Source organism: Chiroxiphia lanceolata, chromosome 14, assembly GCF_009829145.1.
Source record: "Chiroxiphia lanceolata isolate bChiLan1 chromosome 14, bChiLan1.pri, whole genome shotgun sequence".
Taxonomy (NCBI): Eukaryota; Metazoa; Chordata; class Aves; order Passeriformes; family Pipridae; genus Chiroxiphia; species Chiroxiphia lanceolata.
Genome location: NC_045650.1, coordinates 8,992,400 through 9,004,179, shown reverse-complemented (window position 1 = coordinate 9,004,179; position 11,780 = coordinate 8,992,400). Strand labels below are relative to the sequence as shown.

Here is an 11,780-nt window from a genome sequence, read left to right as displayed (position 1 = left end):
CAGCAAGCACACCAAAAGAAAAAATCACTCTCTTACAGCTTTCACCTTGTTGCTTTCAGAGATGCTCCCAGCCTTTGACAGATCACAGGGGCAGGCAACCGGATATTTTCTCAGTAAACAAAACTCAGAGCACCGAGTACAAGTGGAGACAATTCGCTGATCAGCGGAAATACCACAACTAGGTCAGTAGGAATGCAAGTGATGGATCACATTTTCCCATTGTCGCACCCGGGGGTTATCTGGCTGGAGGAACTGTGCCAGTCTGGTTCACAGGTGGATGGGCATGGTTGTGTTCAGAGGGCTTGGGGTGGGAAAAGAAAACCCAGTTGGTTTCTGAGTGGTGGGCTTGTCAGCAAGTGAAGGTGTAACTTCATGTTCCCTGGGATTATCCATGCAGGCAGACTCTTCCTTCTGGTGCTGGGTCCTCTCTCCATTGCTCATCGTTCCCCTGGACCATGCCCCTCTTTCTCCAAAGCTGTGTTCCCCCCTCTGCTATACTCCCCCATGTTCCTACAGCAGGTAAACAGTCGGGGATGTGCAACTGTGATGCTGCCTGGCCCTGGCATTGAGGTAACACGGGCTTTGAGGATTTTGAGTCTTTCCCCCCATCCCTACTATCCATGTGAGGAAGTGAGATGGCAACAGAGCATGTCCCCAAGGCCCAACACCCCCACACACCCTGCAACAGTTTTTTCCTCCTGGGCTGCCTGGTTCTGAACAGCAACTGTGGTAGAACAACCCGCTGGGGCTCTGCCTCCCACCGAGCTTGGTTGGTACCCCCTGGTCGCTCTGACACTGGCATAGCAGTCACAGTAGTCTGGCTTGAAGGAACAGGTGGTGTGGGGTGGATGGCTCCCGAGGGCCTGCTCCCCGCCAGCCAGGGCAGCAAGGGGCTGGATCACTGACATGCAGCAATGGTTTCCAGAAGAGGAGCTGCCTCTGATGAACCTCTGCCACGATCACCACTGTCACATTTTCCACTTGGTCTCCCATCAGAGTGCCAGTGACTACAGATTCAGTTTCCTGGTTTGCAGCACAAGCTGGCCAAGCCTCTGGTGATGTTTTGTGCTGGGTACCCAGAACCAGAGTCTTTCCCCATCCTCCTCACCGAACCCATCAGCCCCTCTGAGGATTCTGCTGGCTCCAGCCTCCCCAGCAAGGTGCCTGCAACGGGGCCAGTGACGTGCTTGGGCTTTCCGGCATTACCTACAGGTTCTTCTCCTTTTGGTGAAGCAGTGACAGGTGGCTATCCAGAAATGGCTTTGAAGAGGTTTTGTCTGCTGGGGACAGCCAGGGCTGAGGAATAGCTGTGCAAAACCTCTCTGCAACACTCAGTGCTGTGGTTTCACATGTTATTGGCTGCCTCTGTCTCAGCACATTCAGGAATGGTGTTAAGTGATGATTTCTCATGTCATTTTGTTTCTCATCTAGCAACTTCCCCCAGATGTGTTAAATTCAGAGGAAACTCTGAAGAGCCCTGGAAAATGCTGGTGAGTGTGATGGGGCTAAGGCACAGGGTGAGGGCTTTGGGGAGCGAGGGCTTCTTCCCACCATGGCCTCATGGCCCTCAACTGTCTGGGGTGTTCTTGGGAATATCCAAATGTCTTTCTACCTGTGGCAAGCTCACTATGGCAGGGGGTGTGTGCAAGAGCTTGATGTCAGACCAGACACCTGTGAGGAAGCCAGGGCTGGTCTTTCCAAAGATGATGCCAATTTTAAGATAAAACGGAATAAAAGCTGGCACTTGGGAGTGGTCCCAGGCTGTGTGTGGGCTTGGTCCTTTGCACAGCAGGGCTGCAGGCCCAAGGGACCAGATCCAAAGCCTGGCAATGCTAAGGAAACCCCCTTTGGGAACACAGCATAGTGCATCCCCAGCACTGTTTGGGTCACCCTGCTTCTGCCAGGAGGATGTTCTTGGGGGGGATGGGAAGCCCTGGTGAGCTGAACACCGAGGCACCACTTGGATGGTCAGGGTGCATGGGCAGCCCTCAGGGTATGGGTCCCCAGGGCAGGGACTCCAGGAGCCAATCTGTCCTCCAGAAGGCAAAAGCGACCTGCTGAGGTCAAACTCTGATTCAGTTGCAGAGATGTTTGTGCTTTGTTACCAGCTTTTGCATTTGCAGTTCACAGTGCCCTAACCACACAGGGCAGGATGCAGGAGAGAGGGCAGAAAGCAAAAGCAATGCTAGACTCAACCCTGCAACGCTCTGAGCAACCTGAAAGGCACTGTGTACCCTCCTCTCCTGGGGCTGGTGGAGAGCAGCACCTGCTCAGCACCCACTGCCTCGGCAGGATCCAACCCTTTATTTGCTGCATGCACATCTGATAAGAGCACTGCCTCCAGCATCCCTTCTACACTTTCAAAACAGCTCTACATGATGGCTCGATGATGCCTTCAAACCTCACAGTCCTCCTCCTCTACACCCCAACAGCCCCCCAGATTTATTCTCTTTATATGGAGAAAAAGAGGTCTGTCCCCTGTTGAAAGCAGTGAGGACCCCTCTGTATTTACCCTAAATTATTTTAGTTACACGTACACAAGAATGTCGGATGCCTGAAAAGCTTGGGGGCAGGACCTCACCTCCTTGCTGCCAGGTTGAGAGGGGTAAGGGCATAGAGGGGACAAGCATTGCCCAAAGTTGGTGGTGATACTGGAAGGTCAGCAGCTGACAGGAGTGCCTGTCATCTCCAACAGCATTTTTCATGCCTCGATATGTAGATATAGGTAACATGGATAAGTAGATGCAGGGTCTGAGGTGGCTGGTGCCTTTGGGTGCAAGGTGAGCACCTCCCAAAGATACTAAGAAAGGTGCTTAAAACTTGTCTCTCCAAATTGATTTGGAGAGGGGGGTTCAAACTTTGGGCTTCAAAGCCCCACTGTCTGTAGAGGATCATGAAAGCTGTGCCCACACTAGGGTCACTAGGGTGCCCGTAGAGATGATCCCTCCTCCCAGATCATCCAGCCTCCCCAGGCAGAGACTTCACCCCTGGGGAGCACAAGAGAAGGCAGAAACCAGCATAACCCACCTGCCTCAGCCAAGTGTCTTCACTGCCAAAAATCGTCCTTCTCTTGAAGGAAATGAACAGCAAAAAGCCTTTTTTCCCCTTTTGAGAAACAACCAACTTTCTGAGTGCTTCCTAGCCCCTGGCAGCCCACAGTACTGCTCAGCAGCTCTCTACCTGTATTCATAGTCTGCATTTCTTTGAGGACAACTTGCCACAAAACTCTCATCAGCAACAGGAAAAAAAAACAGCAGGGAATAGTTTGGAGTGATTCAAGGGCAAGTATGAATATACAGAATAAGAACCTCTCTCTGTTTCTTGTAGAACAGTAGGAAAAAGGCATGGAAGTGCAACAGAGAGAAGAAAGTCTAAGCAACCTTTTTTTTTTTTGTTGTTGTGGGAGAGGGTAGTGAACAAACCTACCCACTACGAAGAGGTTTTTCCAGGAAGTGTAGGTTGCTGCAACCTGTATCCCTTGAGCAGCGGGCGCTCGCGCAACAGTTCTCATGCTACTTGCAAGCAGCTCATTTGAAGGAGCCCCAGCCAAGTGCAAGGAGGATGAATGAACCCTACAGCCCTGAGACACCCCGACCCATCAGCAGCACCTCGCCTGGCACCATGAAGATGTTCATGGGCTTCCTCACCGTATTTATTGTCGCACAGATGATCGGGACCGTGCTCTTCTGTTTATATCTTCACATGAAGATGGATAAGGTAAGTGGAGAAAGAAGGTTGCCTGTCTCTGCTGGACTGCTGGCACGGTTTGACTTCAGCTGTGGTGAGGCTGCTCACCAAAAGGATGAACACGGCAGAAGACGATGCTGACCACTGGAGGGATGCAGCAGTAGCATTTATCTCACCCGTGTTCTCATTTCTGCTTTAGTTTGACATGAAGATGTACTCTGGGGAAGAGGTCTGTTCCCTTTCTTAACAAAAAGAGAATGGATCACTCAAGAAGAGCCGTTAAGAGCAACCCTGGCAGCCCATGGCCAGTCCGGGGACGGGAGAGTGTGGTTTAGGTGTTCAAGTGGCTGTTTTGGGCTTGGTGGTGGTTTTTCTGGTTTTGTAGCACTTGGCACACACTGTGACACTAATTGTGAAGATGAAAGGTCCAGAAATGAAAATTTTTTTAGAGTTATATGTATGAATTTTACCAATGTCTCGCTTCAGATGCTATCTTTCAATTCAGGGAAGAGAAGACGGGACCTTAGTAGTTTGTCATTTTTTGAAGAGACGTGGCATCGGTGATCCTGTCCCATACTTGGGACAATATTTACTAAAAAGTTAGAGTCTGAAAAGCTGTTTATGAGGTTGCCATGATTGCAGCCACACTGCATAATGCTTAAAATCAGCAATCTAAAGCTACTTTCCTCCAAATCAGAAAAGACTGCCAGCTAAAGAAATATGTGCCTAAAACCCAGACCGAGTTTTTCTTGCCAGATGCACCAATAAGGTCATCATTATTGATTTTTAAATGTATTGTCTCAACTTAAATTGAAATTTAAGTGGGTGATTTCTGATCTTCAAGGATGGAGAGCAATCCTGAGCTAGAGGATCTTAAAGGGGGGTGGCAGGGAACTTTGCTGCACAGAGTTTGCAGCTTGGAGCAAAGGAGTGAGTAGAGGGTCCCCAGCAGAGTGAAATGTGACTGCATGGGGTCACCACAGAGGATTAGAGGCAGCTGAAATGCAGTCACAGGTGGCAGGAGGATTTCAGCTGCCTTCAGAGCTTGTGGCAGGACTTCAAACCCAACCCTCCACATCCCTGTGCTGCTTGTGCTGAGCGCTCTGCCCGGCCATGTGTCTTTGTGTCCAGCTGCACTTTCTCTTTGCCATTTAGCTGACTGCTAGGTTTAAAAAGAAAAAAAAAAAGAACAAAACCAGGTATAATTTCACAAATCAGTATATTGATGCATTTATTTATTAATTTATTGGTTTCCCATTTTTTTTTCAATCTGAAACTCTTGGTGCAATTCAGCCCCAACCCTCAAGTTGTTTTGTTTTCTTGGCAGCTCTTTTAATCAGTAAGTGAGTAAAAAATGTCAAGCCCCCTGTGTGGGCAGGGAAACAAGGGGCAGAGCAAGCAGCCCAGCTGCTGGGGCTACTGGGGAAGCAGCCGCAAACCCTGAGTCCCTGGGCTTTCCTGAGGTTTCTGTGCCTTTTGGAAAAGGTAGAGAGAGACATTTAAACTCATTATTAAGGTGATAGAAAAACAGATCCTGAACAATCATCCTCCCACCCGGCATTGCCAATCAGGGTGAGCTCTGTGGGTGCAATTCCCAGAGGAGGTGCAGATGCTGTGTTGGGTGGCTGGTGGGAGCTCTTGGTACCCACAATTTGTCTGCCCAGCTCATCCCAATGCTGAACATCTGACCCTGAGCTTCCCAGGCTGTAATTTATCCCTGGCAGGAATACAGCATGGCTCTGCTGGCAGCTGTTGCAGGTTTCCCACTAACATTCCATTCACCCTCTCTTCTCTCCCCTGTTGGCAGATGGAAGAAGCGTTGAGCTTAAATGAAGATTACATCTTCCTGAGGAAAGTACAGAAATGTCGGACACCAGAAGGTCAGAAGTCAACATTACTGGACTGTGAACAGATTTTAAAGCGTTTCCAGAATCTCCAGTACAAGGTACGTGCTGCTCTGCGAATAAAGAAGGGGTCTCTGTTTAGGAGTGGCTGTGCTGGCCAAAGCAGGTAGGAAGGGGACATTTCTTCCTCATTGTCACTGCCTGATGACAACAATGACCTCAGCTAAACCTTCAGGTTTGCATCAGTGCCTGACTGACTACCAAAATTGTGTCTGAGATGGGCCCTGCTCAGCAGCCCTGAAACCCCCTGCTGTAGGGGCAGGGATGTGCCTGGCAGCACTTAAAGCTCTCTGACATGTTTTTAAATTAAAAGATGTTTGTTTGCTTCTTTCTTTCTTTTTTTTTTTTTTAAATAGACTTTCCCCTTGACATAATTTTAATTGCATGAAAACTAAGATCATAAACAAACCCCCTGCTGCAAACAATGATGCTGGGGAGGAAGGGCTCTGTTGTTTTTGACACCTCTACTAGGAGATGTCAGGGCCAAACAGCACCAACTCGAGCAGTGACCATACAGAAGCTTTCAAAATCATGTATTTGTACATCTTCAAAAAAATATATATGTTTTTACTGTTGTTACAGGACGGAGCCATCGAGGAGCAGCCCAAGTATGACATGCAGAGAGGTGAGTTTCTTGCTGTCACCAGTGCACCCATAGCTTGGTCTGGAAAGGGATTTCCTTCACCCTGCAGCAGCTCAGGGTATGGCACGGAGGCAGGGGACAGATCAGGGTTTGATGCATCCCCATGGGGGTAGGACTGTGCACAGCATGGGGCTGGTGAAGGGAGGCACTGGGCATGGGTGTCTCACCAGGGCAGGCAGTTCTGGGTGGCACAATGGCTGAAGTTGATGAAACTGAACCCGAAACTAAATTCATGGTCTTTCTGCATTGCAGGTCATGAGCACCATGAACATCCCCATTTGACACACAAGAATGAGACATCTGTGGCAGGTGAGGTGTGGGCACATCCAGATCCCGTCCCAGCAGTGGGAAAGGTGGCACTGTCTCCTCCATGGGCTTTATGCCTCAGAGGCTCTGTCTCAGAGGCAACTGCATGTCTCTGCTGAGTAGAGGCCAGGTCCTGCTTTACTCTGAGCTGGGGTTGGAATCTGGAGACAGTGTATCTGAGCTGGAATTGGCCTGTAGAGAAACATAATAGTGGGAGGTGCTGCAGTCCCTGTAGAGGAGCTGTGCTGCCCAGGGGGGACAGGGTGCCAAGGCATTAATAACACTGGCCTTTTGGAATTGCAGCAGAGAAGAGGCAGCCAATTGCAGTCCACCTGGCAGTTCAGAAAAGCGACAATGGAGGCTCAGGTAAGACAGACCCACTCGGTCTGACCTCGGCCAGGGAGCCAGTGGGACATGGCAGTGTGCATCCCCAGTCCTGCCCCGTGGCTCTCGAGAGGCAGGGACAGGGACAAAGCAACTCCAGCATGAAACTGTGTCCCCAAAGCACAGCAAACCTCACAGAGCATGGCACCACGTGCTCCTGTGCCACATGGGGTTCACACATCCCCTGCCAACTGTCCTCAGTAGCCGTATATATGTGCCTTCCTGGAAATGCACCACAACAGCTTAATCTTTACAAGTGGTAAAATTTTTCTCATCAAATTTAAGAAACAATTTCCCATTTTTCTTTTGTTCTTCATATTGAGGTCTTTAGCTCTTCAAATTGAGATCTTTTGCTCTCCTGGACACACCTAGCTGGGGTGGCTGCTGCAGGAGGGCTCTGCTGGTATATTGTGTCTGCTGATTTAATCCTCTTCTCACCCGTAGTGGTCGTGGTAGCAATGTGGGCTGGCTGAGGACTTTACAGTCACAACGTAGATCCAAACTGATTTAGGCAAGCTGCACTTATTCACAGCCATGGCCACGCTAGGTTTGAGAGATCTACCTGAGTCCATTTGCACTTGTGTGCCCCTCTGTATTGACAATGGGGGCTCTCACTGCTCTGTCCCCCAGCATAGCCTTAGGTAAGGGACATCCCTCAAGAGCAAGGATTACCAAAGTGAGTATGAGCTTGCCAGGCCAGTCTCTCCGTCTGGCAAGGCTTTCACAGTCTGAGCACTTCTGATTTAATTCTGGAGTAACTGACAGCGATCAGCAACTGCTCTTTCCATCTCTGACGCAGCATTTCACCCAGAGCATAGTTTATCTGTGGAAAGCTTAGTGTTAGATAAGATCAAAGTGAGAAACTCGCTGCATTTTAAAACTCCTTGCTCAAGCACTTGTTGAGCCCATAAAGCAAGTTGAAATAGCCCAGAGAGCAGCAGTTGCCTGGTGCTCAGCTCCGTGAGGGCAAATGTCCCTGTGGGATGATCAGTCTTGGACTATGGGCTACGTGGCTCCCCCAGGATCACCCATGCCACCCTGCCACAGGGACTGGGACTCTGGGCTGGGGCAGTCAAACCCATTATTTCCCTTGGAGCCAGGTTGCTCACCCTGGCTACTCTTGCAGGTGTCTCTGTAGGCTGGGGAAGGCAGAGGTTCAAATTCCTTCCCAGAGGTCATAGCTGACCTCAGTCCCTATGGTTTCCTGATCTCGGTATTGGCTTATCTGCACCAGCTCTGTGAGCTACCATGACGATACCAGTAGTGCCCCAAAAACCACGGCAGCAGCCGGTCTGTGTGAGCCGTGGTCCCGGTGGTGGGAAGCAGCACTCACTGTGCAAAGCCCTTCCAGCTCTGCACCCAGGCAGGGATCAGAATTGTGGGGTGTTCAGTTTTGTGCTTCCTTGGTAAAGTCTTGCCATCTCCAGAGGCCAGGTGGAGGAGGGACTTTGGAGGAAAGGCTGTGTGCCCTGGGATGGGAGGTTCTGAATAATGGAGTTGCAGTATGCTTTGGCAGCGCTCTGAGGGCTTGGAGGTTGTATCCCTGAAATCCATGGAGATAGCAACCCTACAGGAGTTGACACAGGAGTGTGTTTGGTCTGTGGTGGTAACCATGTGCAATCCTCCTCCCTAAGCATTTCCACTTGGCCTGATGAAGGAAGCAAAGTGCTCCTCCACTTGCATATCGATTCAAGGGTGTCAAGGCCAGTGACCAGCAACATGGGTTAAACCTGCCCTGGCCTTGGGGAAAGGGACCTGCTCCCATGGGCTGGGGTTGGTGTCCTGGGGTGGGAAGGACCCACCCCCACACCCCACAGACAAACAGAGGCTGTGAGGCCAGATGTCTGTGGGGGGTCCTCACAAAAACTGGATGTCTCCTTCTCCCAGCTCACCTGCCACACTCTCTCCACAGTGCTACAGTGGCAGGAGACCATGTATGGCCCCACAAACATCTTGATATCCAACCACGAGGGGAAACTGAAGGTGAAGGAAGCAGGGCTCTACTACATCTACTCCCAAGTCAGCTTCTGCACCAAGGAAGCATCCTCAGCACCCTTCACCCTCTTTATGTACTTGCATCTCCCCGAGGAAGAGGACCGGCTCTTGCTGAAGGGACTACAGACACAGGGCACCGGGAGTGACTGCGAACTCCGGTCCATCCGGGTGGGAGGTGTCTTCAAGCTCCGGGAAGATGACATGGTCTTTGTCAACGTGACAGACTCCACAAAACTGAACTACAACCATGGCAACAACTACTTTGGCATCTTCAAGCTGTAGTGAGGAACCCGAGCTGCGGTTCCAGCCCAACTTTGTTGAGCAACGTGCCTTTCCCTGTTTCCCTTTATTTATGTTCCTCTGCCTCTTTGTTTTTCTTGTTTCTTAATTTGTATATTTTGTTATTTATTAATGAGGGCCAGGGGGCCCTGAGAACACAAATGGAACAAAGTTTGAGGCTGTTGTTGTTTGCTTTTAGCTTTCTTCTGCCACTGCCAATGATTTGGTACATGCTGGTGCTGCGTGTCTGGGTCCACACACCCCACATTCCTGGCAGGGTCACTGTCCCCGTTATGTCACAAGAGCTTTGTTTAGCAAACTACCATCAACGTTTCTTTCCTAGCAACTGTAGGACGGCTTGGGGCACTTCAGCCAAGCTGTGTTCATGCATATCTCCCGTACCAATCTGCTTACCAAACATCAACGGAAAAACATAAAAAGGCTTAGGAACGTCTTCTCTAAAGGAATCAGTCAGCCCAGCGCTGTCCTTACGTTCTAGCTGCTGGTGATGCATCGTTGCCACCCTGTCTGCTGTATTTTGAGAACCCCATATTTTCCATCCATGCCTATCTATGAAGCTCAACCAGTCTTCCCAGTGTGTCACTGCCTTGGCTGGGTTCATACTTGGTGACAGTTGCTCCACATCAGAGGAGCGATTGGTGGCTGAGGTGGGACTGCTGATTTCAAGGCAGAGTGAGGGTAAGGCACCAGTGGTGCTCTGCTCTTGGTGACCTGAATCTGCTCACCAGACTGTCCTCCCTCCTGCCTCTGCAGGTAGAAAACCCTCTGCCTGTGGACTGTTTCACTCCTCTGTATAAGGGCCATTGGACAGCACCTCAGAATTGGACTTGCATCTTCTCCTGAGACCCCTCCTACCCTAAGAGGAGGACCAGAAAAGCACAAGGATGGCAGGACCAAGCCCTTGAAGGGGCATGTGCAGAGCATCTTCTGGCTGGCCTCACTGAGGATGTGCCAACAGTGGCACTTTTCCTGAGCTCCAGGAGAGCAGGACCCTGTCTTTGGCAGGGGGTGGGGTACCTGGTAAACACTGCACACTGGGGTCCTCCCAACTCTATTCTGCAGCTTGGCATGTGGGGAAGGTGAGCAGGGCACAAGGATGCTGATGCAGCATTTTATTAAAGTATTTGAAGATTACATAGGTGACAAGCCTGGGGCATTGTGTTACACTGGTGACACTTGTCAGAGTCACAAAATTTGGAGAGACTCCTAGAAACCTGCTTCCAGATTTTGGCAGTCCTTAGGCTTTTCTTGGCTGGAGGCTGCAGGTCTAGTCTTAATACAGTGCCTGAGTGCCACCAATGATGGGATGGACAGGGCAGTCTTCGCACAGCTCGTTGCAGTGCTGGGTGTCCAGCACAGCCCCCTACCAAAATCAATACAGCTCAGAGACAGTCTGGTTTCACTATAATTTAATATGTATTTTTTGGCTGTTCTCCAAAACTGCCTAACTTCATCAGGGAGTGGACCACTCTTGTCTGACACCATGCATAAGGAACATTTATTTAACTAAAATAGTCTTATATTTGTAACCAGAGAGAGATTGCGTGCTAGGGGACTATGTTGCAACCTATTTCAATATCCATGGTTTCCCCTTCCCCAGTGTGGGGTTTTGTCCACTGATCACCCAGCTAATACAGTTTATGAATTAAGAGATAGGTGGCCTTGTATGTTTCAAATGCTGCTCAGCCTTCCCCGTCCCAGGCTGGGATTTCCTGGGGTCCTGCTTGGAGCCTGGGGACTGAGAGTGCAGTGGGGTGGCACTGGGGACACACCGGGGGGGCACACTGGGGACAGCCAGTCCCAAAAGCCTCCAGGGGCAGCCATCCCACCACGTTCCCTGGGGCATGTTGGGATGCCAGGGCCAGGCATCGCTGGGGACATTTTGGCTGGAGGAGGAAGAAGGGAGCCCTGCCCTGCCCTGGGAAGGCAGCAGGGCACTGGAGGTGCAGCACCAGGCACAGCTGTGGAGCAGAGGGGTGGGGAGTAGTTTAACAGGATTGAGGACACCTGACTGGAAGAGGATTATTCCTGCCTGTCCTAAGGTCATGGAGCCTGCACAGATGTCTCTGCTTTGGAGCAGAGGATGGATGCTGCACAAGCTGGGATCCTGTGGCTGCTGTGTGTGGAGCTGGGCAGCTGCTGCCTCCCCCATCTCCTGCAGTGTCAAGGGTCTGACCGCATTTCTGCTGCTGCTGAAACACAGCCAGGCAGTGCTGGCATGGCTTGAGAGCCCCAAATCTCCACAGGGGAGGTGGAGTTGCTTGATCACAGTGGGAGTGTGGGTGGGAGCCACAGGAGAAACCAAAGATGGTGTAAACTGGCGTGGTCTGAGACAGAAAAAGCTGGGAGTGAGCAGATGGGGAGGGGAGGGCCATGAGGAGCATGTGTGTGGCCAAAAACCTTCAGGAGCAGAAAAACTGTTCATCACGAGCACTGTGATCAGTGCACAGCCTTGGAGCCCCTGCAGCCCCCAGACTCAGTGGCCAGGGGCACCTGCTGGAGACTTTGGGCTGGGCTGTGATTCCCAGCCCATATCACTGACAGGGGATCCAAGAGCTGCA

At 50.8% G+C, this 11,780-nt stretch overlaps 1 protein-coding gene across 1 annotated transcript; it reads left to right on the top strand.

The window, feature by feature from the left end:
* The first annotated feature begins 3,507 nt into the window (after positions 1-3,507).
* Positions 3,508-9,380, top strand: CD40LG (CD40 ligand). Its single transcript, XM_032702004.1, has 6 exons — positions 3,508-3,717; positions 5,495-5,632; positions 6,174-6,216; positions 6,487-6,543; positions 6,844-6,906; positions 8,837-9,380. The coding sequence occupies exons 1-6, from the start codon at positions 3,562-3,564 to the stop codon at positions 9,199-9,201; spliced, it is 822 nt and encodes a 273-aa protein (XP_032557895.1). The 5' UTR covers positions 3,508-3,561; the 3' UTR covers positions 9,202-9,380.
* The last annotated feature ends 2,400 nt before the right edge of the window (positions 9,381-11,780 follow it).